At 48.3% G+C, this 25,483-nt stretch overlaps 9 protein-coding genes across 9 annotated transcripts; 7 read left to right on the forward strand and 2 right to left on the reverse strand.

Moving 5' to 3' along the window:
• The first annotated feature begins 437 nt into the window (after positions 1-437).
• EDB82DRAFT_492125 (Dolichyl-phosphate-mannose-protein mannosyltransferase-domain-containing protein) lies at positions 438-3,808 on the forward strand. Its single transcript, XM_025736542.2, has 4 exons — positions 438-743; positions 903-1,176; positions 1,236-2,871; positions 2,925-3,808. Exons 2-4 carry the CDS (start codon positions 919-921, stop codon positions 3,341-3,343), a joined length of 2,313 nt encoding a protein of 770 aa, XP_025587993.1. The 5' UTR covers positions 438-743; positions 903-918; the 3' UTR covers positions 3,344-3,808.
• A 3-nt stretch (positions 3,809-3,811) lies between these two features.
• Positions 3,812-5,565, forward strand: EDB82DRAFT_492130 (cryptococcal mannosyltransferase 1-domain-containing protein). Its single transcript, XM_025736531.2, has 3 exons — positions 3,812-4,718; positions 4,766-4,994; positions 5,045-5,565. Exons 1-3 carry the CDS (start codon positions 4,137-4,139, stop codon positions 5,458-5,460), a joined length of 1,227 nt encoding a protein of 408 aa, XP_025587992.1. The 5' UTR covers positions 3,812-4,136; the 3' UTR covers positions 5,461-5,565.
• EDB82DRAFT_492132 (uncharacterized protein) lies at positions 5,566-6,811 on the reverse strand. The gene has a single exon (XM_065608405.1). The coding sequence runs from the start codon at positions 6,692-6,694 to the stop codon at positions 5,786-5,788; it is 909 nt and encodes a 302-aa protein (XP_065465925.1). The 5' UTR covers positions 6,695-6,811; the 3' UTR covers positions 5,566-5,785.
• A 113-nt stretch (positions 6,812-6,924) lies between these two features.
• Positions 6,925-8,548, forward strand: EDB82DRAFT_492135 (uncharacterized protein). Its single transcript, XM_065608406.1, has one exon. It carries the CDS (start codon positions 7,270-7,272, stop codon positions 8,359-8,361), a length of 1,092 nt encoding a protein of 363 aa, XP_065465926.1. The 5' UTR covers positions 6,925-7,269; the 3' UTR covers positions 8,362-8,548.
• Positions 8,549-12,370: 3,822 nt separating this feature from the next.
• On the forward strand, positions 12,371-14,704 carry EDB82DRAFT_423620 (zinc finger transcription factor ACE1; the record flags this gene model as incomplete). Its single annotated transcript, XM_025736498.2, has 3 exons — positions 12,371-13,111; positions 13,175-13,389; positions 13,441-14,704. 3 exons carry the CDS (start codon positions 12,371-12,373, stop codon positions 14,702-14,704), a joined length of 2,220 nt encoding a protein of 739 aa, XP_025587989.2.
• Positions 14,705-15,554: 850 nt separating this feature from the next.
• Positions 15,555-17,330, forward strand: EDB82DRAFT_472683 (asparagine synthase-domain-containing protein; the record flags this gene model as incomplete). The annotated part of the gene is made up of 4 exons (XM_025736487.1): positions 15,555-16,160; positions 16,212-16,622; positions 16,670-17,206; positions 17,262-17,330. 4 exons carry the CDS (start codon positions 15,555-15,557, stop codon positions 17,328-17,330), a joined length of 1,623 nt encoding a protein of 540 aa, XP_025587988.1.
• A 1,234-nt stretch (positions 17,331-18,564) lies between these two features.
• EDB82DRAFT_104297 (uncharacterized protein) lies at positions 18,565-20,027 on the forward strand. Its single transcript, XM_025736475.2, has 3 exons — positions 18,565-19,068; positions 19,168-19,416; positions 19,477-20,027. Exons 1-3 carry the CDS (start codon positions 18,659-18,661, stop codon positions 19,676-19,678), a joined length of 861 nt encoding a protein of 286 aa, XP_025587987.1. The 5' UTR covers positions 18,565-18,658; the 3' UTR covers positions 19,679-20,027.
• A 2,052-nt stretch (positions 20,028-22,079) lies between these two features.
• Positions 22,080-23,672, forward strand: EDB82DRAFT_492155 (uncharacterized protein). The gene has a single exon (XM_025736464.2). The coding sequence runs from the start codon at positions 22,546-22,548 to the stop codon at positions 23,461-23,463; it is 918 nt and encodes a 305-aa protein (XP_025587986.1). The 5' UTR covers positions 22,080-22,545; the 3' UTR covers positions 23,464-23,672.
• EDB82DRAFT_492157 (uncharacterized protein) lies at positions 23,673-25,434 on the reverse strand. The gene is made up of 2 exons (XM_025736453.2): positions 24,442-25,434; positions 23,673-24,387 (listed from the first exon to the last, which is right to left on the reverse strand). Exons 1-2 carry the CDS (start codon positions 25,186-25,188, stop codon positions 23,890-23,892), a joined length of 1,245 nt encoding a protein of 414 aa, XP_025587985.1. The 5' UTR covers positions 25,189-25,434; the 3' UTR covers positions 23,673-23,889.
• Positions 25,435-25,483: the final 49 nt, after the last annotated feature.

The raw sequence follows: 25,483 nt of genomic DNA on the forward strand, positions 1-25,483 counted from the left end.
GGATCGTGATTCAAAGAGAAACAGTCTAGGTAGGTATGGCCCGGTGGAGGATGTCTAAATTGTAGAAGGCTCTCTCACTATCCGTCCCATGGCATCAATATTGTCTGTATCAATGGACAGAACATTTGTACATGTTCTGTGGTTCAATTTGCCTCTATCTCAGTCTCAATCAGCCCTGTACGGCAGGCATCTTTTCTCCAAGCTGAAAGTTGGTAACAGTGGTCAGTCAAGCTCAAACGCCACGTAATTGGGTCCATAGCTCCTATTGAATCCCCTAAAAAGACATGGAAGCAACAGCTGTCAAGTGGCTGAGAGCTACTAAATGAGTGGGGTAGAAATCCAATCGATTTGCTCCGTACCCCTGCGTCCATCCCCAAAGGACAGGCCAGGGGATAGACTAAAGCTAAGGTAAGAAAAAAAGAAGAGGCAAGCTGGCCAGGTTGTCCTCGACGGTAATTAGTGAGACTAGTAGCTCGTTCCCGTCTCGTCCCATCGCTGGATTGGATCTTGTCCTCAATAACTTCTTCCAAAGGGAGGCTTCTCTTTTTTTATTTCTTTTTTATCAAACCGCCCCTTTTTCCTTTCCGTCTTCTTCTTTTTTGTCAATCTTAAAGAGGTGCACAATTCTTATTTGTGCAGTTACCTCTCCCTATCCTTCTCTCGCTCCTTTGTTTCCCTATTCCGTTTGCCCTTCTTTATCTATCTCTTGGTGTAACTCAGGACACCTCTATCAAACCCCTGAGGTAAGTTTGAGACCCGTCATTCCTCTGGGCCATTTGTGAGATGTGTTTGCTCCATTGCGTGCAGTATAGTACTGTACAATACTTGATGCAAGCCATGGACTTCTCTCTTGCTTCAACTCCAGATCCGAAGCGTTTCTTGACTAACAGTCGCATCTATAGCTAACCGAGATCCATCATGGCTCGAAGCTCCTCGCCTACGCAGGGCAGCCTGCGACAGAGAGGCGCGCCATCAAAGAAACCCTCTGAAGAGTCTTTCAACCCCAACCCCGAGCTTGACAAACTTGCTAAGGCTGGTGCTCAACGGGCCGCTGCCCAGAGCGAGACCGAGTACAAGATTGGTCTTGCCATCATCACTATCTTGTCCTTCGTGACTCGATTCTGGGGTATTAGCCACCCCAACGAGGTTGTCTTTGACGAGGTGCATTTTGGAAAGGTAAGCTTTCGATCGAATATCCCAATCATTAAGCACAATGGCTGACTTGGACTCTACAGTTCGCTTCCTACTACCTCGAGCGAACCTACTTCTTCGATGTCCACCCTCCTTTCGGCAAGCTTCTTTTCGCCTTTGTAGGCTGGCTGGTCGGTTACGATGGCCACTTCCACTTCGATAACATTGGCGACTCCTACATTGCGAACAAGGTCCCCTACGTGGCCTTCCGAGCTCTGCCTGCTACCCTCGGTGCTCTGACAGTCGCCGTTACATACCTCATCATGTGGGAGTCTGGCTACAGTCTTCCCGCTTGTGTCCTCGCCGCTGGTCTTCTTCTTCTTGACAACGCCCATATTGGACAGACCCGACTTATCCTCTTGGATGCTACCCTCGTTCTCGCTATGGCTTGCAGTCTTCTCTTCTACATCAAGTGGTACAAGCTCCGACATGAGCCCTTCTCCCGCAAGTGGTGGAAATGGCTTATTCTTACCGGTTTCGCTCTTTCTTGCGATATCTCGGTCAAGTATGTTGGCGTCTTTGCTTTCGTTACCATTGGCTGTGCCGTCGTTATCGATCTCTGGGATCTTCTGAACATTAACCGACCCGGCGGTGCTATCAGTATGCAAGAGTTTGGCAAGCACTTTGCTGCTCGTGCCTTTGGTCTGATCATAATGCCTTTCCTATTCTACCTCTTCTGGTTCCAGGTTCATTTCGCTGTTCTCTACCGATCCGGACCTGGTGACGACTTCATGACACCTGAATTCCAGGAGACCCTCAGCGACAACGTCATGCTGGCCAACGCGATCGACATTCAGTACTACGACAGCATCACTATCCGACACAAGGAGACCAAGACCTACCTCCACAGTCACGAGGACCGTTACCCCCTCCGATACGACGACGGCCGTGTTTCTAGCCAGGGCCAGCAGATTACCGGTTACCCTTACAATGACACCAACAACTACTGGGAGATCTGGCCCGCTGACAACAGCAAGACTCCTGGCCGCATTGTCAAGAACCACGACCTGGTCCGTCTCCGCCACGTTGGTACTGACAAGATCCTGCTCTCTCACGATGTTGCCTCTCCTTACTACCCCACCAACCAGGAATTCACAGCTGTCACACCCGAAGAAGCTCTCGGCAAGCGCGAGAAGGAAACTCTGTTTGAGGTCCGCCTCGAGCACGGCAAGAAGAACCAAAACTTCAAGTCGGTTGCCGGTCACTTCAAGCTCATCCACAACCCAAGCAAGGTCGCTATGTGGACTCACACCAAGCCTCTGCCTGAGTGGGGTTACAAGCAGCAGGAGATCAACGGTAACAAGCAGATTGCGCCCAGCTCCAACGTGTGGATCGCTGAGGACATTGCTTCGCTTCCTGCCGATCACCCTCGTCGCCAGAAGCCCGAGCGCAAGGTCAAGTCTCTTCCCTTCCTCCAGAAGTGGTTCGAGCTTCAGCGCGCTATGTTCTACCACAACAGCAAGCTCACCAGCAGCCACCCCTATGCCAGCCATCCTTACCAGTGGCCTTTCCTGCTCCGCGGTGTCAGCTTCTGGACTCAGAGCGAGACCCGCCAGCAGATCTACTTCCTTGGTAACCCTGTTGGTTGGTGGTTGGCCAGCAGTCTTCTCGCCGTGTACGCCGGTATTCTTCTTGCTGATCAAGTCTCTCTTCGCCGTGGAATTGATGCCCTGGACCGCCGTAAGTGAAGTTGCAATCCCAATTCATGAATTTAATACTGACAGACTCAAAAGGTACCCGCTCTCGCCTGTATAACTCTACCGGCTTCTTCTTCCTGGCCTGGGCTACCCACTACTTCCCCTTCTTCCTCATGGGACGACAGCTTTTCTTGCATCATTACCTTCCAGCTCACCTTGCTTCTTGTCTTGTCGCCGGTGCTCTTCTCGAGTTCATCTTCAACTCGGAGCCTGCCGAGGAGATCACTATTAAGGATAAGAAGGGTCCTGTCGGCCCCAAGCACCACGTCACCGCCCGCGAGCGATTCTCTGGCCAGAGCATGGTTGGCGCTTGGACCGCTTGTGGTGTTGTTTTGGCGCTGATCGTCGCTGGTTGGTACTTCTTCCTGCCCCTTACCTACGGTTACCCTGGTCTCTCTGTTGAGGCTATTCTCCGAAGGAAGTGGCTCGGATACGACCTGCACTTTGCCAAATAGATGGAGGCGTAGGTGATTCATTGCATTGAGATCCAAGAGGCTCAGGGGAGTGTGCGTGGATCTCATAGTGGATTCTCCTGGGCCTCGATTATGGCTTACAGAGTCATCATGGCATTGATCAATGGAAGAAATGCTGGGGCTCTATGGAGAAACGAACCATTAGTACTTGGCGAAGCTAATCTCTCAATTTTCTCTTGACGAAATGTAAACTGTTGAAGATATAAAAAAGCTAGCCTGATATTTCTTTAAGTACTTGAACGAATTGATCATGGAAGAATTGAAACGTCCATTACAATGAGTGAATTGGTTTGACCCGATTTGGCAGGGTAGCTTTAGCCCCTGTAAACCGACAGACTAAAATATGTACCCCGGATCATCGTCAGTGAGTCATGGTCTGGCACTTGAAGGTCCAATAGCTCGATGATGTGCGTGTGTTTTTACATGTAGATATTTATATAAAACGTCAAAGTCACTGTAAAAGAGCCCCTCACGTGGGAATGGCATCCTTGTCATGACGCTGTTGTAGGGCGGGCTATCAGAGAGGCTGAACCCCAATGGGTACTGTAATATACTGTACTCCAATAGTTGATGTGATCTACCTACAGGTACCTAAGCAAGGGATGCATACTTTGTCCTCTTTAAACATCAGTCAGATTCGATCATGATTTTTCTTCTTAGATGATATTCCGCAATTCCTCTGGCTAAACTCATCGCACGGTATATCTATACCTGTTTCAACACCAATCAGGCCATTACAATGCTGCTTCGCTGTCATCATCGCGAATAAGGAATCATGGTCTCCCGTACGAACCGCCTCTACTTCCGTCGCCTCCTCCGCTCGCGCTTCCCAAAGATCGTTTTGGTCCTCTTAATTCTCGTAAATATCCTCGACGTTCTTCGCATCCACAAAAACCTCCTCGATGCCGACCGCACGCCTGCTCCGAAGCTCTCACAGCCCCCGGAGCGAATATACATCGCCAGCATGCACTTCAACAACGAGCGCGTGATACGAGACAATTGGGCTCCAGCGGTGATCGAGCTTTCCAAGACTCTAGGGAAAGAAAACGTATTCGTTAGCGTGTACGAGAGCGGGAGCTGGGACAACACAAAGCACGAGCTAAACAAGATGGCGCTGGAGCTTCAAAATATGGGGGTGCCACATCGCGTGGACATGTCAGATACGACACATAAGGATGAGATTGAGAATCCGGATAAAGGTGAGGGCTGGATTAATACGCTGAGAGGGAAGCGCGAGTTGAGAAGGATACCGTTTCTGGCCAAGTTGAGAAACAGGACATTGAAAGACTTGATTGCTTTGCAGAAGAAGGGCGAGCATTTCGACAAAGTTCTCTTTCTCAACGATGTTGTCTTTACGGTATGTCACTTCTTGCCGTAGGCGCACAACTTCTCACACAATTGCAGATCGACGATATCCTCAAGCTGTTGGGTACAAATGGCGGCGATTACGCTGCGGCTTGTTCATTGGACTTCTCCAGGCCGCCAGAGTACTATGATACATTTGCGCTGAGAGATATCTCTGGCTATGCGCATGCGATGCACACGTGGCCGTACTTTAAATCGAGCGTTTCCAGGAATGCACTCGTTAACCATCTAGATGCCGTGCCAGTTTCGAGTTGCTGGAACGGAATTGGTCCGTTCAATACCCCTGGGTCGAGATTACAATGACTGATACTACCTTAGTTGCCATGCCTACTGAGCCTTTCACTTCATCCTCAAAACTCCGATTCCGCGGCATTCCGGATTCTCTAGCAAAACATCATCTGGAAGGCTGCGAGTGTTGTTTGATTCACGCAGACAACCCTCTCACGAAAACAAGAGGTGTATATCTCAACCCACGCGTTCGTGTAGGTTACAACTCGGCGGCATACAAGGCCGTGCATCCCGAGCAAGGTGCTTGGGTGTCTACATGGCAGATCTTCTCTGGCCTTTGGATCAACCGCGTCATGCGATGGGTCTCAGCGCCCTTTGACTCCTGGGTGGTGAGAAAGCGTGTGGCGGCATGGGAGAAGGAAGGCATGGGGAGGAGAGAACCTGGTGAGTTTTGTTTGATTAACGAGATGCAGGTTCTTGTTGAACGAGGTTGGGCACATGTTTAGATATGACTTAAAGGATCACATTGCAAGAAAAAAGAGGGAAAGTCCCAAGATACCCATAGAGATAAAAATTGAAAGAGATGACTCAGCCTGTATTTGAGAACGTTCAAACGACATGTCTATGAAACAAAAACCAGCCGATAACCTACCGGAAACGCCAGAAACTTCGACTCAAATAATACTTTTACCAGTCATGGGCCAGCCATAACTTCTTGCTTGAGGTCCAGCTCAAACACTGGTGTTCCTAAGTCGTGGCAACCAGGGGTCCAGCCCTCTGTATTGCCAACTCATCTCTTCTCTAACACAACTTCCTCGCCTGAAGACCCGTCTAAGCAAGTCTTTGTGCATCATCCCATTTAACTGAACAGTCAGCCAGGTCGACGGAGGGTGGGCGTCTCTCTTGCACGTCTTCGTTCTGGTTTCGGTTGAGTTCAGGAAATGTGACCAGAGTGGCTCTTCCTACTCTGGTCGCTCGTCTTGCTTGCATGACGATATCCTCCTCCTCATCTTCTCCATAGGTCTCATCTTGCGAGTGAGTTGTGGGAACCGAGCAAGAGTCACAAGCAGAAGTAACAGAACTCTCGGAGTCTGAGCCCGATGAGAAATCTTCCGTTGAAGGATCGACAACAAGCGCAACTTGGGATCGAACAGCTTGACGTGGGTCATCGTGGACAATGTGAACGGACCGGCGTGGCCCAGGATTCCAGGCCACTATCTCTATGTCCTCAGGCTCATGATCATTAGCAAAAGACTGCCTAGTTGAGTGCGAGGCGGGGGGCGCTTGGCGTTCGGGTTGAAAGGGGGTGTTCCAGTAAGACTGAATTTGAGACTCGTCGAGCCGGGTAGCCTTTCCACGTCGGTCTTCAGGATAGGGCGATGGTTGCAGTGCTCTGTACCTACCTTTACTGGTGGGGCTTGTAAGATAAATGGTATACCAACCATCAGAGTCTCTCTCATACTTTGGTTTGGTCCTGAGAACTGAAGGTTCAGGTGAAGACTTACCAGAGAAGAATCGCCAGGCCTGCTTCAAGGCTGATACTCGGTGTGGACGGGATTTGTCGATCTCATCCTGAGCATTTTCTCGAGTCTGTGGCGCGAGACTACCGCTACCACCAGGCGTATTGAGTGGTGTTTCCATTGCCCCTCTTGGGTCAGGGTAGGGTGTTGTTGGCTTGGGGTGTTCTTCTTGTCGTCGCCCAGCGACGATGGAAGCCTGGTTCTTTACAGAAGGAGACATTTTGATGAAGAGACTGAATCAGTGAAAGATGAATGACGATGCCATGATGGGCAAACAGTGAAAAATGTTTCGCTTTAAATGGATAAGGTACGTCTCCTAGACTGGTATAGAACAAGCTGTTCAAGATAAGTTGTTCAGCAGAATACGTGCGTGAGGTCCCATTGTATTTGTGCTGCATGTGTTTGCTCGTTGTCACGATAAATGGACAAAGGGGTGTGTGCATGACCTTGTCTATAAGTTCCGTTATGATAGTCTGGCTGTTCTTTGGTGTCATAGAACAATAGAATGGTCAACGGCTTTGTCCAGATTCCCATCACTCTTGTAAAAGTGTTAACTACCAGGATAACTCCATGGCCACTTGTTCCATACATCAGAAGGTTTAGTATAAGTAATTTCAGACACCCGTAGGGATGTCTTTCAGCTTTCGAAACACCTTTACTACAGATTCCCCTAACTACTTACACGGTTGACGACGAACGCGAATCTCAAACCACCAAAGGCGTACGTACATATTCGTGCTTCTTTACGTTAAACAGTACCCTGTCTACTACTGCTGTCACCACACTTTGCCCAACATGTGTAAATATCACGTCCGCAACTACACGTCTTGTCGACACAACAAGCTCATTCGAAAGGAGAGCTGTTGGCAGGATCAGGTGGAAGGTTGCTTTTCCTGCTTCTCACTATCCTCCTGGCTGTACCCCAGCGGTACTCATTTGAAAGTCACAATCCACACGACCATGACTGGATCATGCCATGAGTGTGACGAACATCAGAGGAACAGTACTCGCCGAGACTATGGCAACTTTGTCACACAGTCATCTTATGGTGTTGAAAGCTCTCAGGGAGCGGGACAGACGCAGGCGTCTGATTACTCGTGTGGAGGTTTGAACGAACGTCCGGTGAGAACCCCTGACAGAACTTACCAGCCTAATGGGTATCAAGCGGAGGAGGCCCAAATGAGCTATCCTTCTCCGCAGCAGAGAGAAACCAGATCTTTGCAGATTCCTTCCTACGGGTACGCCAGGCAAATTCATCGTGCTCGCTTTGTTGCCCAGCCTTCCAGATTGCAGGTAAGTCATGGAAGAGACGGAATTGAACTGATAAACATCCAGGCTCCTTCTAACCGTCAGAATAACAACAGAAGTGTCAACAACTTTTCGGACCCCAGCCCTTATGAGTTGGAGGTTTCTCTCCGCAACAGGGAAAGCTTACGTGTGAAGAGCAGAAATCTGACGGCAACACCACACCGCACTCACTCAGAGCCTAGCCTACACGAGCTTCAAGTTTCGCCGAGCAACAGTGACAATGCTCGTTCAGTGAGCGAGCATCAAGAGGATACTCAGGACGACACTGGCAACAATCGTTCGGGACGTCCTCGCCACCAGTTCCGTCGCGGAAACATGGATGTAATGGATCGCCTTCCTCGCCCAGCGCCTAGCCCTATAGATGGCGAGCGTCCTCCAGTCAATAACAGAGTTGCAGCGTTGCGAGGGGAACGACGTACTAGGTCGTCCAGGCCGTCTAGGCCGTCTAGGCCGTCTAGGACAAATTCACCAGTCGACCGCTCTCAGACGGTTTCGCCACTCACTGAGAGTGATCTGAGTGCACCATTTGTTCATATCCCCGAGTATGATGAATACCCTGAGTACCCTCCGTTCATCTAGATCGTGAGGTTAGGATGGGTAGAGTTGGAGGAATGTTGGGTGTTTTGGGAATTGGCTGGCGTATGGAGTGTGATGTTTTCTCATATGAATAAAGACTGTGGGGTAGAACAAAATCGAATTGAATTTTTGATAAATTTCTGCGTCTCTTTGTTGAGTTTTCAATGGTGAAGTAGAATGCATATAACGTTGTATAGAATACAATACAATGGTACCAATAGGCTGGTCACGCCTGAACTAAGATCAGCCGTGTTAATAAATGTATCATTTGATCTCGTTTCCTAACAGTCAATATGATATTAATGCAATTATTATTATATAGGCCAGTCCCAGGCTTTCAGTTCGTGCCGAAAACCTAAATAGCTGAAAGATCTTTCATATTCTGCATATTGGATCCAATTTTGCCAAAGTGAGTTATCTGATCTACCTACTACCCATAAAAAAGACGGTAGCAAGAGGATATGAGCCAAAACCTTTAATGCAAGCGAGTATACGATCGTTACAAGGATTTAGCATTCACAGACCATCAAACCTGATAATATTAACCAATTAAGGGTCACAATTCTCGGGTGATTTGATCACGAGTTTATACAGGGACCGAGCAATCCAAAATAAACTCGTTACGAAAGTTCTTGGAGCTTGTTTGTGTAAACGGCATCAAAAATAGGACTGTCAAGGGACCAGTCGCACAGGGATGAGGGAAAAGAAAATAATCCGTTTCAGCTGATGTCACTAGTTAGTCTAGTCCTTGGTATCTAAAATGCATACGTATCCTTTGCAAACCAGAATACGGGTGCCTTGAGAATGGGGTTCACCACTCGAGGCATCCAAATATGTCCCCGGTCTGGGATAGGCTGCTCGATAAAGTAAGCTCCCATTGGCCCGTGGTAGGGACATTTCAAAATTGACGACAACATAAAGTAGGACTATAGTGGCGTTAGACGTACAAAGAGTCCTGATGGAATGAACAAATGAATGCAGGGGGCTTGCTAAAATGTCGCGCTTGCGTGGAGACGTACGTAGATATGGTTATTTTGGTCAAATGTGCATGTTTGATTGCGTACGCGCGCATCTGTTCTGTTGAAACTAGATGACAGAATTCCTAAGCTTGGCATCGGTCTAGATGGCAATACGATGGCTTCATACGAAAGCCCCCTCTACAAAAAGAAACCTTTGCATATTTCCACAAATGATATGCTAGCATGCCAAGACTTGCAGTCTGTACTATGTACTATGTAAATAGGTGATAAATTAATGCAAGTTTCAAAAGCCGGCGGCAATGATGACTCTTCTGATCGAGGGAATGCTTCTCAAGAGCATTGTTTGGCTGTGGCGGATACTGACCGATGGATCTAGCACAGCGGCCTCAGTCTGAGATGCATGCTTCAGGACAAACCCTCTGAAGGGTTAGCAGTGCGATGAGATGCGAATGCAATGTAACCGTTGAGTGATGGGGGTCCACGGTCTAGGACCCGAAAGGGAAATCGCCGGCCATTGAGTCAATGGTGACATGACAATCGTTTTGACCAACCCCTGCACCAAGAAGCAGCCCTATGCGTGGAGCAAATGCGAGGACGAACCTGGTCGATTAGCCGTGGGTCCGCGCTATGGAGACGGCGTTGATGGTGCAGCACTGCAGTATGGATGGACACGGGGACAGGAACCAGACCAGTCAAGGAGAATTCTTTTGAGACTGAAAGCTTTGGTCTGGTGTTCATTCCCGATCCGAGGACAAGGACAAGCGAGGATGCTCGATAGCTGGGCACGGTATGAGTCGTCGTGTCCACTTTCACGGAAGGATCTCTATTTGTGACGATCACGCCTTGATTCAGTCGAGTCTGCTTATCTGCTGCTAAAAGGGTCTGGAGACGAGAATGCATGCATGTCCTGATGTCTTGGTTGTTGGCGAGTTTCCCTCTCAATCAAGCTCAAGTTCCGTTCCTAACATGGCGGATCAAAACAATTCGAGATCCAGATTATGCAAGTTAAAAATTCCAACAATTCAATGCAGTCAAGGGGGTTGCAAAGAGGCAGCGCAACGCCATTGCAGGCACAGCCGTCAAAGAGGGCTGAGGTGGAGGGTCAAAATGCAATGCATCAATCAATTCAAGTACAGTGTGCATTTTGTGTGCAACATCAGTCTCAGTTGCAGAGCCGGAGCGAATGAGATAGTACCCAATGGCCAGTTTATGCTAGTCAATGCTAATGGGCGAGAGAGGGCCACACGAGGATCATACGGAACAGAAGCAGAGCACTGAACAGGACCAGACCAAACCGCAGCACCCGTACTGTATTGCTGACGTTTAACCAAGTCACGGACCATCAGAAAGATGCAAGCTGTGACGGTGGGCCGTCGATCCCTGCAGACTCTCCGCAAGGCGTTTTCAATAGGTTTACTGTGCTGATTGTACCATTTCTGCGAAACCAGCTACGTCCCGACGTCATCCGCATTTCGGCGATACAATCAACAACACCATTTTCTCTTTCCCCTTTACGTCTCGGTCTATGATCGTGACAGCCAGCATGAGATTTGTTCGCGTCTAAAACATGAGGAAGGTTGTATCATTTGTCAACTACGCAAAGGGCCACGACAGTCGGTACGCAATGGTTATGTTTCTGGCCCCCAAAACGTTCAACTTGTTCTTGGCTTTGAGATGAGATCAATGAGAAGTCTGGAAATTGTTCTGCCTCAGAAAAACTGGGAAGAACTGTAACCGTCAATCATTTTAATGAACCGAACCACAAAGGTTCTGGAATTTGGGTGCGAGTGGAAGGGAAGTGTCGGTAACGGCGGAGTTTGTGGGGATACAGGTGGGTTGTTTGTCATAGTCGAGGTACCCGAGGCCTTAAGCCAACAGTCAAATCCATTGCGGCTCTGCTCAGAAATTGGAGGGAGGTCTGGTGGGAAATGAGTGAACTGGAGGGAAATTGGTGAGCAACGAGAGTTTGACACTCTCAACTCTGTTAGCGACATTAGTACTGCACAGGATTTGGCCTATCAAATTTTACCTCGAGCAGGGGATACTCCTCCTCCGCACAGACTACGCCTCAGCCCGCCCGCCCTGCCCTAAACTCTTTCTATCAACTCTAAGCCTATTTAAGAAGGGCTTCCAGGCAGCAGCAGGATGGGCTGAGGTCCTCCCCCAATTGGTTTCTAAGCATAACCTCGTCTAGAGACGCCCGAACCTATCTTCCTTTTCACCTCCTTCTCAAATCTGACTCTCATCTTTTACTCTCTTGCTTCTTTATCCTGAGGCCGCCACCAATCTGCAACTTATTTACAGGCCTTTGGGATTTTGCACGCCCTGATCCAGGAATTGCACACCCTTGTATCTATCGGCCCTCATAATACCCTTTTCCGCCCCGTCCGTTCTGTCCGGGCTTCTTTCCCTCCAATTCTGCCCGCCTTTTCTATCGCATCACATTACAACGAAACGAAACGAAACGCGGCATACACTTTCTACCGCCTGCATTTCAAATCGATACTTGTCTTTTGCTGCTATCTCTGAACAAATCGAGTTCTTTTGAGTCGATTTACCGCTTGAGGAACACATAATCAGTCCGAGTCGCGCGTTACTGCTTCCCTGTCGTTCTACGCCACCTCCACCGCATTGGCTCGCCGACAGTAAAGCTGATCAATCTCGGTCACATATTCCATCTCCGACCTGGTATGGTTAACATTTTATCTCGTCTTTACATCTGGTCCTTCGTCCCTTGACGTCGACTCTATCTTGTTTTCGCATTTCACTGGCATCACTTTCAATCGTTCGTATTGGCCAATCACCCGGCAACCTAATTCGGCCTTGGTCAACGTCCAGACCTTTCTTTCCCCCTGGGTGTGGGAATTAGGAATATCGACTGTGACTCACGTCTCCGTCCTTCACTGCCAAGCACCTGCTTGTATTCAAAGGTCAAGCTCTTGAACTAACGGGACTCCCCGATTTAGCTTCAGGACACCTCTAGCCATCAGTCGACTGTCCTTTTGACCTCATACCCACCTTACATCTAAGCCATGTCATTCTCCCACCCTCGTCGAAGGACTCCGGTGACTCGCCCGGACTGCGACACCGAGAATGCCTTGTCTCTTAAGAACAGCTCTACCCTCCGTAAGGGTGCAACCTTTCACTCTCCTACATCACCATCTTTGACTTCGGACATTACATTTGTCCCTCCTACTCTGCCTCGAGCTCAGTCCCATTTGGATGATGTCGTCGATGCCAACCGTCGACGTGTGGCCTTGACTCTGAACGATATCGACGAGGCTCTTGCCAAGAATCAAGAGCTCTCTCGATCATCCGCGTCAAAGCCCAAGACTCTCCGCGACACCAGTCTTCCCATTCCTCGCGGCTTCCTCGAAGGACCTATCGTCGATCCCAAGATGACAAAAGAAGAAGAAAGGCGTACCCTGCGCCCCAGAGGTCGCTCTTCGCGGGTTGCTGAAGACCATTCCGATAGCGGTTTGGGTACATCAGTGGCTTCCACAAACGAGAAGCGGGGCGCAGTGACTGCATCAAAGGAGGCCAAGGTGCAAACACGATGCCTCACAAGGTCTGCTGCTGCAACTGCGGGGAAACTCCCTTCACTGGGACCAAGAGCTATTAACCGCATTCACGAGCACACTTTGCGCCCTTTGTTGGCCAAGCCAACCCTCAAGGAGTTTGAGCCTATTGTGCTTGACATTCCCAGGAGAATTCGATCCAAGGAAATCATCTGCTTGCGAGATCTTGAGAAAACCTTGATCTTCATGGCACCGGTAAGTCAGCTTCTGACTAATAATGGCGTTTGGGAAAATACTTATCGGACTCTGTGTTTAAAGGAGAAAGCCAAATCAGCAACCTTGTACCTGGATTTCTGCCTTACATCCGTCCGATGCATTCAAGCGACAGTCGAATATCTTAGCGACCGCGAACAAATTCGACCCGCAGACCGGCCTTATACTAACGGATACTTCCTCGACCTTAAGGATCAGATTTTAGAATACGGAAAACAACTTGCCGCCCAGGCCAACGGCGACGAAATGGATATCGACTCGTATGTACCCAGCTTTGTTCCCTTGGATCATCCAACTAACTTGCCCCAAAGATCTGATCAGATCAAGCTCTTCGGTGGCCTTCTTGAGAACGGTCGTCCTGCTGAGCTCGTCCGTGTTACCAAGGACGGCACGTATGTTTCCCTGAACACTGGCAAGCCTGTTGAGACAGACGAAGATGCGCCAATGAAGGTGAAGCGCTCCCTTAGCCAGCAACTGGAGGATGAGGAGGAGATCCAGCGATCTATGGCTCGCCGCAAAAAGAACGCTTCTCCTGAAGAACTAGCCCCCAAAAAGTGCCGTGAGCCTGGCTGCAACAAGGAGTTCAAGAGACCTTGCGATCTTACAAAGCACGAGAAGACGCACTCTCGCCCTTGGAAGTGCCCCGTCGCAACTTGCAAGTACCACACCTATGGCTGGCCAACTGAGAAGGAGATGGATCGTCACCATAACGACAAGCACTCTGATGCCCCCGCTATGTATGAGTGTTCGTTCAAGCCATGCCCCTACAAGTCAAAGCGTGAATCGAACTGCAAACAGCACATGGAGAAGGCTCACGGCTGGACCTATGTACGAACCAAGACCAACGGCAAGAAGCTGCCGTCGATCGCTGGTAGCGTTCAACAGCAAACTCCCCCTCTGGGCAACATGTCTACACCATCTTCAATCGACTACAACAATGTCCCCACGCCTCCACAAAACGACGTGACACAATTCATGGGCAACGACTTTCCTCTTTACCCCACCGACTCTGACTGGATGTCAGTTAACAACATCCCCTCTGAGGCAATGCATATGGATCTGACTCTTGATTCGACTTCGCCTGCTTCTGCTAGTTCCTACGAGCAGTATGCACCATATCAAAACGGTTCAGCTTTTATCCTTGACAACGAGGATCTTTACGCTGCTACTATGCAACTTCCGGCTCAGTTCCCCTCGCCTGAGCAAGTTGGCATGTACGGTAACCCTAAGATGATGCAACAGCAGCTGCCCATGTTCCAGCAAGTTCCTCAACAGATTCCTCAGCAGGTTCCTGTTCAGGCCGTTCCCTCTCAATTCTCGCCAACTGGTCAGGAGACTGCCATGCTCTTCACCCCCAACTCACTGAGAGATGTTGACGAGGGGTTTGATGACTCTTTTGGTGCAGATGGTATGGACTTTCCACTCTTCCCTAGCAGCAATGGTATGGTCAAGACCAATGACTATCAGCCGCTATTTGGCGAGATTCCCAGTGCCAATATGGGCTTCTCCCAAAACTCTCAGGACCCTTTCCAAATGGACTGGTCTACCGTTGATTTCTCGCAAAACTTTGACTAGGAAGTCGATGGTTTGCCGAGATATTACAATAACGAGTAAAGGGGGACTTACTCAAATTGTATAATGTCCCCTAAAAATTGCCAAACAAATTTTGGTTTGATGAGATATGAAGCTTTTATTTATAGGCCACCCAGTGCGGGATAGGGTCTTTTTCATGTATTGCAGACGTTTGCTTGCTCATTGGAGATCGCTTTCTCCTTGAGAATCACGAGGAGGATTAGGCCTTTTAAGGCTGTTTGTTTTGTTTTATCTTCCACGTGGAAGGAGGAATTATTAGCCCTCGAATTGGGTATCTGGAAGCGCAACATTGTTCATTATTCATTATCCCACCACAACTTCAGAGCGCAGTTCGATTCAGCAAGAAATGGTTTTTATTTAGCTAGTATAGAGTTCGCCTCTCCCTCGTATTATGGAAAACGAATACACCCATATCATATAAAATCCATCCTATAAGCAACAGTAGCTGTGTGCTTGATTCTTCTGAAGATGCAAGACTGATAGTCGAAGCTGGCATGCGCTAATAGATCACAAATCTCTTAAACTTTAACTTGCAAAGCTTTTGCATATACTTTAAGGATAGCCACCTAATAAACCTATGGTTACTCGACTAAATACTTGTAGCTCCCACCATAGGACGTGTAGTTTTAAAACAAACGTAAAGTTGCCGAGCATTACTTCTTCATATGCTGGGAATAACAAGTTTGAACATTCAACCCTCAGATATCAAGTGTCAGGTGGTACAGGGTAACATGCTATTAAAGTGGACCCATGATATCTCGCTTCGTGGTGGATGAACGAAACTGCCCCAGGCAACTCTTTCAACCGCGTCCCTTTACCTACAACGCGCAAGATGTGTGGAATCCATGCTTCCATCAACATAAGCCCCGACCAGGCCCTCTCGTCAGAGCTGGAGCGATGCCTTTGCAACAGAGGACCAGATCACACTGGTATTGTGAAGACACAGCTCGACAACAGCCACGGTGAACTGTTTCTCACCTTCACGTCGACTGTCCTGTCGCTACGGGGAGATCACGTAGCGAGACAGCCATTCGTCGACCCTGTCACAGAATCTGTTCTTTGCTGGAATGGGGAGGCCTGGGCTCTTCGAGGAGAGCCCGTGCAGGGCAACGATGGCGAGGCTATTCTAGCTCTGCTGGCGGAAACCAGCAAGGGCTCAGGAGATGTTATGGGTGTTTTGCGAGACATCGAAGGACCGTTCGCATTCATCTATCTGGACAAACCTGCCAAGCGGCTTTACTACGGGCGTGATCGCCTGGGTCGTCGGTCTTTGCTTGTCAAAGACGGACTTCCCTTTTCCCTATCAAGCATTGCTGAGACGCCAGTCGACGGATGGACTGAAGTTGAAGCTGATGGATGCTATACCCTGGATTTGAGTGCTGATGTTTTTGTTGGACTTGTGCCAGAGCGACATGATTGGACTGCAGATACCTCTTTGGTGAGTTTTGCGTGAGTATTACCTCGAAAAGCCTGCTACTTACGTTGTCAGGTGTCGAGTATTGGCGTGTTCAACGATAAGATTCCACAAAAAAGTTCTGCACTGGAGCCAAACTCTACATCCGTGCAGGAGCTACATTCTCGCCTGGTCGAGTCTCTCCGACTGCGAGTTTTAGACGTCCCACTACCCCCAAACGCTACAGCGACGGATGCACGAGTCGCGGTGCTCTTCTCAGGCGGCCTCGACTGCACCGTGCTCGCGCGATTATGCCATGACATGATTCTGCCAGACCAGTGCATTGACTTGATCAATGTGGCGTTTGAGAACCCTAGAATAGCAGGGCAATTTCCCGATTTGTCACGAGAGGAACTCTATGAAAAGTGCCCGGATCGAATGACAGGGAGAAATGCGTTTGCAGAGCTCAGCCACGTTTGCCCCGGCAGGACATGGCGGTTCGTGACTGTAGGTGAACAAGGGACGCACAGAGATTAAGCACTGACTCGTCACAGGTAAACGTGCCTTATGCCGAAAATCTGGAGCACCGACCTGAGGTTATTCGGCTAATTTATCCCCACAATACAGAGATGGACTTGTCGATCGCCTGTGCCCTGTACTTTGCCGCGAGAGGACGAGGGCTAGGCGAGACGAGTACAGAAGCGACACCGCAGCCCTACAGTACGACAGCACGAGTGTTGCTATCCGGCCTGGGAGCCGATGAACTGTTTGGCGGATACGGTCGACACGGTGTAGCCTACACGCAGCGTGGTTACGCTGGAGTTGTAAAGGAGCTGAAGCTCGACGTGAGCCGGCTCGGAAAGAGGAATCTCGGTCGAGACGACCGGGCCATGTCACACTGGGGTCGAGAAGTAAGGTTTCCGTACCTTGATGAGCGGCTCGTCAAATGGGCGATTGAGACTCCAGTGTGTGAGAAGTGTGATTTTGAGAATGCAGGTGGTGAAGGGATTCTAGATGCAGAGAAGAGGGTGTTGAGACTTGTTGCGCAGTCTTTGGGGATGGGTTCTGTTTCACGAGAGAAGAAGCGAGCTGTAAGTGATTGTTTGGTGTGGTGATTGATTACTGATTTCTAACGAGTTGTGATAGATACAATTTGGTGCGAGAACTGCCAAAATGGAGAGTGGAAAGACCAAAGGAACAACACTTCTTTCATGATATGCATTCGATATGATGTTTTCATGATTGATGTTATAGTCTGTGATAGTCAAGTGACTAAGCGGACTGGGTGCGGACGGACCTTCAACTCTGCTGTGATGATTCTTCAGATACTTCCGAGGCATGAAACATGGGACCTGAAGCGAACATTGATTTGAATGTTGAGCGTTTGCGGGGGGATACTTTGTTATCTACTGCTAACCCTTTGTTCTGATTTGTTCATGACGTGGATCATGTCAATGAGGTCGTAAAGGCAAGTCTGAGCTTGAGTTGAAGGTGGTCGTTGTAAGGATGATTTAGATGATGGCATTGATTGATAGATGGATGACATAAATGGCATGGAAAAGCTATGACAATTGGATTGATTGACCCACCTCGAAGAATAAACGAACAATTCGAGTGAAAAGAGATGATGCAGATACGAGACGATACCCCTGCTTGTTGCATGTGGTAGCATCGATAGAAGGGACGGGAGGTTTGAGAGGTCTGCGATGTAGCCGAATTATCCGCGCCGAGCATGTCATGTCGTAAAGACTGACTATCGCAATTGAAACAAGCGCAGATCCGATCAAATATCGCATCATAATGACATTTCTTTCATTGTGTCTTACGGCAGGGCGGTAGGCATAGCTCAGCGCCAAGAGAGGAATTCAATCATTCCGTTACCGTTCAACACCGATGAAAACTACCAAATATAGCAGGGAGATAGATTCCCACTGTTTTGCATGGCATGGGCGGCTGGAAGTTCTATGGGCTGTGGGCGGTGGCCAACTGAAAGCAGTGGTTCTTGGTGCGACGAGCCCCTGCATATTCCGTAGGGTCGAATCGAGCCGATACGATGATTACCAAGAGTTTGGGCGGTTCAGGCACACTTTAGCCCCCCTCCCCTGTAAACAACCCCTGATCCTTGGTACTTTCAGGTGTCTTTCAGGTCGGGTTGCCTCCTCCATCGGCGCGCTTCCGAATGGAGTCGAGGGGCGAGAGTTTCAAACGTCAGTCTGGCGCGCGCCAAAAAAGTGTATCCGTCCGAGCCTGGAAGAACCAAAGGGAGGGTTTCTTCCTTTCTTTATTAGTTCAATTGTTCCGCATTCATTTTTCTCAATGACTTCGTTTTTTTGTATTATTCTCTCTTTTTTCTAACCAATTGATATTATTATTCTGTCTTTTTTCTTTACTATAGTTATTTCCGTTCTTTATTTCCTTCCACTGTCTTTTACAACAATACAATCAATACCAATCGAGAACCTACGAAAGAATATATTTTCTCTTTCTTTCAATATCAACAACAAATTCCTTCCTTATTCTCATTATTCTATACCGGTTTCTTAATGCTTGGAAACTTTATCGGGGTCAGGGACCAGGATTCCTATTCGAACTCGACATTTCTATCTCCCACGTCTGCGACGGGTTACAGCAGCTTCTCTACCAACAACAATCAATATCAACAAGAAAACGACGACAATATGCGCAAAGGAACACGCCCTCCTCCGCTGAACCTCAGCATCGTCCCGAGGCCGCGGTCTCTCCCGCGACTCTCGACGACCCCTCAGCCCATTGCCAGGGAGGTCACTCCGCTACTGACACCTCTCCCGGAAGAAGTTGATGAACCGTCAGGACCTGTCCTTCGGGCTGTCAGGATCGCGGTGGATTTCATGCAGATTGTTTCATGTCTGCTCGTCATTCTGATGCTGGCCGTCTTTCTTGTTTCATATACCGGAGCAGTCAACTCCTGTCATGGGTATGTTTCCATCCGATCCACCTATCCTTGTGTATACAATCGCATTGTATATCTTGAGGCTCAAACAAGCGAAACCCGGCTAACTTTTTAATCCTGTAGCCTCAAAGCATTCGTTCTTATCGCGGCTCTCGCTTGCGACGTTGGCCTTGGCATGTGGTCCATCGTCAACCATGATAAGCAATGGTCCAGTTCCGCTGTCCTACTAAGGACATTCACAGCGTCATTGCTTATCGGCAGTCTGGTCTCCTTCCTTGCAGTGGACGGAGTCTTCCCAGAAGATTACACATACTGGGGTCTACCTCTATCACAAGCCGGTGCGCCGGTACTGAGTCTTATCTCTGCCATTCTGTAAGTTCACCCGTGACTTGGCTCTTATCTCCAAATGCCATGTACTAATCATATCTCTAGTGGATGGGATTTTGTTCACATTGTGCTATCTCAGCAAACAACAGAGTGCTGGGCTCGACTGGGCTCCTGGTGGCAACGACAAAAGATCCGAAGAAGATTCATGTCCAACAGGGGACATAAACGAGGACGAAGCGGACCCTGGTGGTTCAACTCTCGGCAGTCAGCCTTGGAGAAGAGAGGCTGGAGCTGTGTCTCATCATGAGTAATGACCTTTTCTATTGTTAATAAGAAGGAGGAGGAGAGTGAAGTTGACTTGAAAATATAATATGGAGCATGAGGTTCGGGATAATTGTACCCGGTCTCACTTATCCATGCATGCAGATCCCATGACTGTTGGAATAGAAGCATATAGCAGGGGACAGAGTACGAAGTGGATGTAATAACTATCTGGTGCATGTCCTTATCATTGGCATGGTACAGACTGGAAAAGGAACACCTATTAAGTGGCACAGACCACAGCTTATGAATACGTTCTCTTGTTCAATCTGATTTATCTCGGTGGCGTCAAGAATACAGCTGTTGAATTGGAACATCAAGCTCAAGTGATGATGATATCTGAGTTGGTTTGGTATAGGGTATGATATCCAATATCAGCATCTCATCTTCGACAGTGAAAGAACAATATTTTAGATTGACTCGCAACAAATACCGAGGTGGAGAGTGTTTTACAATAGTAAGAACGCGTATGGTCTACTGTTCTGTCTATCTATTGTGCTAAGATCATCCATCTATCTTTTCTTTTGTTGTTGTGCCGTGTCCCAACCATTATCATCGCCAAGTCAATAACATGACTCGATACTGGGCACTGACAAGTGGATTGCTGAGCAGAACTGTATGTAGGCCTAATCAATGGCAAGTTCCGTTATTGAAGAGGATCCTAAGTTACAATTTTTTTTTTTTTTTTTACAGACGGCATTGCCTAGGACTCATACTAAAGAGTGGGAATAAATGCCAATATGATTGATTTGTTATTAATTCCGCTGTGGATGCTGTCTACTAAGGTAGTTGGTCGGTTCTCGGCACAGATTGTGTAGAGAGTCAGGAGACTCATTTCGGAGTCCTGACTAACACGAACATTCATACAAGAGTCAAGACCTGAGAGATATTCCACTATAACTGCTCGCCAAGCTTCTCGGTTAACATGTGTCTAGCAGCATGTGAACAAGTGAATGTTAGTAGTGCTGAAGGTGAACAAAGCTTTGGGGTCACTTAAACAAAACTTGATTGATGATCAAGGTCCATGCTGATAGAGACTAGAACAAGCCAGGTCCTAACTCAGAAACAATAGCCACTTGTACACGTAGTACTCTAACTGCATGGCTAGCAAAGAGCAGCATGGCGAAGCCATCACCGTCACCACCAAAAGACAATGAACCGTGCGTAAGCCGCTATTGGGGTTTACCAGAGCCTGAAACCTTCAAGCAAGAGAGAATAAACAAAAATAAAATATTCCCCGCAGCGGCAGGAAAGACTGCGTCTGGACCTTGGAGTCTTCTTCGGTGCTCCACTGCTCAGCCGTGCCTGAACGGTACCTACGCCACCGTATCGTTCAGGGGAGGGTTTACTCTGAGCTGCTAGTACCATACGGGTTATCGTTTCGTGATGCATTTGTCTTGAGCATCTGAAGAAACAATGTTATGTAGCAATTAATAAGAAAGACCTACACTGACTAAGTATCTACTAGCAGGCGGGATGGGATAAGAAACATGTCAATCATCTCATTAACAGATCACGTCAACAAGAGATAATGTCGATCTGCCGAAGCTCGAAACCTAGAAGATCCCCACCTCCACAGAGAGGGACACTCGATTGAGTTATCCTGGTCAAGCATTATCCCATGTCATGATTAGAGATGTATCCGTATGTAACAAGTAGATGACTTCTCTCCACGCACCACCAACTTTAAAAATAACCATGCAGGCTATCCGCAACTTTCTGTTGCAGGTTCCCATTGAGTATCTCAGCGACGTTTCTTCAAGGACGTTCCCTGAAAGAAGCAAGACTCAACTGAAGTCGTGCAGCTATTTTCTCAGTCCTGAAACAACTTTCTTTTTCAGTCGGGTAATTAAACTAAACTCGACGCCTCAAAAACACTAACGTTCAAGCCGTCAACTTAACCTCTTTTAGGTTAGAGCTGCGAATTGATTTGCTGGATCGATCAGTGCGGCCCGAGACAATGAAACATTTATCCTGGTCTTGCTGAAGAGAGGAGACCGTGAACTCCTTTTTGTTAGATGGGAACTCCAAGACTCTTGTTCAGTCTGTAAACGAGGAGAGGCAATACACTCTACTAGAGAAGGACCATCTATCGAGATAATGAGATTTGTCTGTAAGAGAAGTAAATTGTCTGTATAATTCCAATGGCCTCATTGTATGTCATAGTAAATGCTTCATCCTTGACCATCCCCTGCACTTTCAAGATAACTTCTTCAACCAATAGCACAACAAAACAAAGTAAAACAAAACCACGCGACTGGCATAGCGCTCAACGGAATGCCCGTAGCCAAGACCAATAGACACAAAGAAGAAAGGCCCAAGTAACGATCCAGAGCCCGAATGATAACCCAGGCCATCAGTCTGTGCTACCCAAAGTTGACCCCCAGACCATCCTCCTCCTGGTTAGTAGCTCGTGGATGATGCCTGCTCCTTTACAAGTCGACTACATCCAGACTCTTCTGTCACGTCGTGCTTGGACCTCTCATCACCACCACCGTTGGACCTTGCGCACCGAAGGCTATCGGATCACTAACAGGGTGGTAATTTTGAGGAATGCCTCGTGCTCAGTCAGGACAGAACGGTAGTACTACTTCGGTTGGAGGGAAAGATAAAAATACATTGGGCTTCAGAGAGAAGAGAAGAAAGATTGTGGCTATATAAGAGGTCTGAGTAGCCAGTATCATCAACAGTTTCTCATCAGCATCATCTCTTCATTCTTTCAACTCATTCACTTAACTTCAATTCACTTCACAGCCTTAACGGCATATCTTGACATTCTTTTTACAACTTACAAGCTATAAAGCTCACCATCGTTTATCACACAAACAAAAAACACGCACACAAACAGCAAACATGTACTTCTCCAACATCCTCGTCACCCTGGCCTCGATGGCCACCATGGTTTCTGCCATCCCCGCTCCTGATGCCCTCCTCGACACCACCTCAAGCATCTCCCCCGCCGACTTCACCATCAACCTCGACAAGACCGGCTCCGCTCTCGAGGCCCGCACCAGCTTCTCCTGCCCCGGTGCCATGTCCTACTGCCCTTGGACCAAGGCCTGCTCTTGCCCCGTCGGACAGTCCTGGGACGCCCGATCCAAGCGATGCGCCGGCACCAAGACCACCGGCTGCTACGCCAAGCCCAAGGCCAGTGCCTACGTCAGCGCCGGTGTCGATGTCAATCTCGGCACTTACTGTGCTGCTTCCCCCTACAAGATTGTCAAGTACGATACCCGCCACTCTTACTGCCAGGCCAGCCTCAAGAACACCGTCTTCCTTGCCCCTCTGGCCGTTGGTGCTGAGATTGCCCTCTATGGCGGTGCTGCCATCGATGTCAAGGCCAAGGCTAGTGTCAGCCTCCGAGCCGTCTGCTCTGGTCTTGCTGGTCTCTACCTCGAGAGCTCTGTCGATGCTGTCGCCCTCTTCAACACCAACAAGTACGGATACTCTGTCCGCCCTGGTAGCGTCACTGGTGGTCTCTCTTTCGCCATTACCGACTCTATCAAGTCTCTGACCTGCCGCCTCGGCCTCGGAAACTGCGCTGTCTACGACTGTGTCTCTTACTGCTCCAAAGGCTGCAAGAACTACATTGACGTCCGCGGCAACGTCGGTGGCTACGTCAACGGCCTTGCTGGCTTCTGCGTTGTCAAGGACTCCGTTCTCTTCGTCAACAAGGTTGGTGCTTGCGCTACCCTCAAGATCGAGGGACTCCTCCGCATTGTTGGCAGCATTCACGCCAGCATCAAGGGTCTCTTCAAGTGCAACTGCTAAGCGGTTAGCAATGATCTACAAATGATGTACAAGAGTGGTTGACTGAACTGATCCGGGTAATAATGGCTTAATTTTTAATGGTTGGAGGAATGTTGAAAGATGTACTTTGTCTTGGTTTCGGATTACCGGATGATCTGATGCCCTCACGCCTGCTGGCTCCTGTCTTGATGTATTTCGTAAATTAATTGAATAATCTCATATGATAAAATTGCAGACTCACCTATGTAATGAACACTGTGTTAGTGATGAGCCAGAAGAAAGGGTACGATAGTAACTTGATCAAATTTATTCTGGCCTTTTTCTATCCTGGGTTCAGCTCCTTACACAACTCCTAGGTATGCACTGCTTGCTACCAGACCTCTAACCAACCGAAAAAGAACGTCCTAAGAAAAACTATGCCATAGTAAATTCCTGCAACTTTTCCCATTAAGCGCCCACAGGTTCCATAATCTGACGCCCAGCCCTGTCTACCAAAAAGTGACTGAACGACTCTTCATCATTGTCGTCCATAAGAATTGATCTGTCTTCTGTCTCGGGCAGTAGTTTGGAGTACAGCCCCTCACCAGCCTTTGCCCAAGTGGGTGGCAAGACATTCACGTTGTCCTCTTCGGGAGCACTTGTAATGACCTCGATGACGCGAGTGCGTTTTAGAATCTTCTTGGTTGTCTTTTGCTTATGCTTAGCCGCTTTGTTGAGAAGCACATGACCGTGTCGAGGCTTCTCATCATGCTTTGATGCCTTGACAGGACGAGAAGTGTTCGATAATTGACTCTCCCATTCGGGCGAGTCAAACATTGGTAGGTCAGGATGTCGTTTTGAGACAGAAACAAGAATGTCAGCCAGGAGATTGGGTTTCAGTTGATCACAGAACGACAGAATGTTAAGCATATCTGTCCTCGACATGGTATCAAAATACTCAGCTCGCTATCGTGGTATTAGCTGTGATGTCCTATTGATCTTCCATGGTGTGATACTTACTGAATTGCGTGGAGCCTGACCAGCACCGAATCCTACCAGATAAGGCTTTGCGGGAACGACACCTCCAGGGAGGGACGATAGCCGCTTTTGACGAAGACGATCAATTTCCTGTTGTCGATGCTGACTGACCCTGCCTCTCATTTTGGTTGCTTGCTCCCTGCCTGCAGTACACGATACACAGGTGAAGTTCGAGGGAATTGTGGTCTCATCACTGATGACAGGCGAGTGGCATTTCTGATGCCAATGTTTGAGACAACTGATGCAAGTAACTAAAGGACTGGCTTGGCTTGGGCCGTTGCACTTGGAACAACGATCTTCCTGTTCTGTGGATTGAATTTGAATGCCTGATTGTTGAGATGGCGAGGGGCCCTTCCAGGAGAATGGAATGGTGCTTTTGGTAAAGTCTACCTTGGCGGATGATTCATCTCGCTTTCGTTTCACGCCGCTGTTGAATGAGCCTACTGTTATCGATTGACCTTGCTTTGTTGGTGTAGGTATTGATAGAGTGACCTTCGAATTTGCGGTGGTTACACCTCCGGAGCTCTGATTGTTTCGCAATTGGGAATTGTCATTGAGGCGTCTCAAAATGGCCGAGCTATCAGATGAGAACTGAGACGTGTATGAGGGCTGTTTCGGCGTCGGTGGCGATAAAGGATTAACGTTTATGACAGTGTCTTGTGCTGTTATAGAAACTCCTTCCACAGGGTCTGAATCTTGCACGTGAATTTCATCTGAGAGTTGATCCATCGTTGTTGGTTTCTCGTGATGCCAAGAAGTTTTGGGGTTATTAGTGGCCGTGTATGAGTGATGAGAAGCAGGACGGCAATGTTGGTCTTCCAAAATTGTAAGGATGGTTGAGAAAACCTCTTTACTAAAGTAAATTGGTTCGTATAATAAAGAGTTTTTGAGGGTTCTCGTGCCAAAGTTGGCTATTGTTGAGGATAGAATCAGGAGATTCCATTTAATTTACATGGCTCAAAGATGTTCTGTTAGAATCAGCGACACGAGGTCACGTGGGTGTCATTCAATCCTTTTCTAAGTG

The sequence above is a fragment of the Fusarium venenatum genome (genome assembly GCF_020744135.1).
Source record: "Fusarium venenatum strain MPI-CAGE-CH-0201 chromosome Unknown EDB82scaffold_1, whole genome shotgun sequence".
Classification (NCBI taxonomy): Eukaryota; Fungi; Ascomycota; class Sordariomycetes; order Hypocreales; family Nectriaceae; genus Fusarium; species Fusarium venenatum.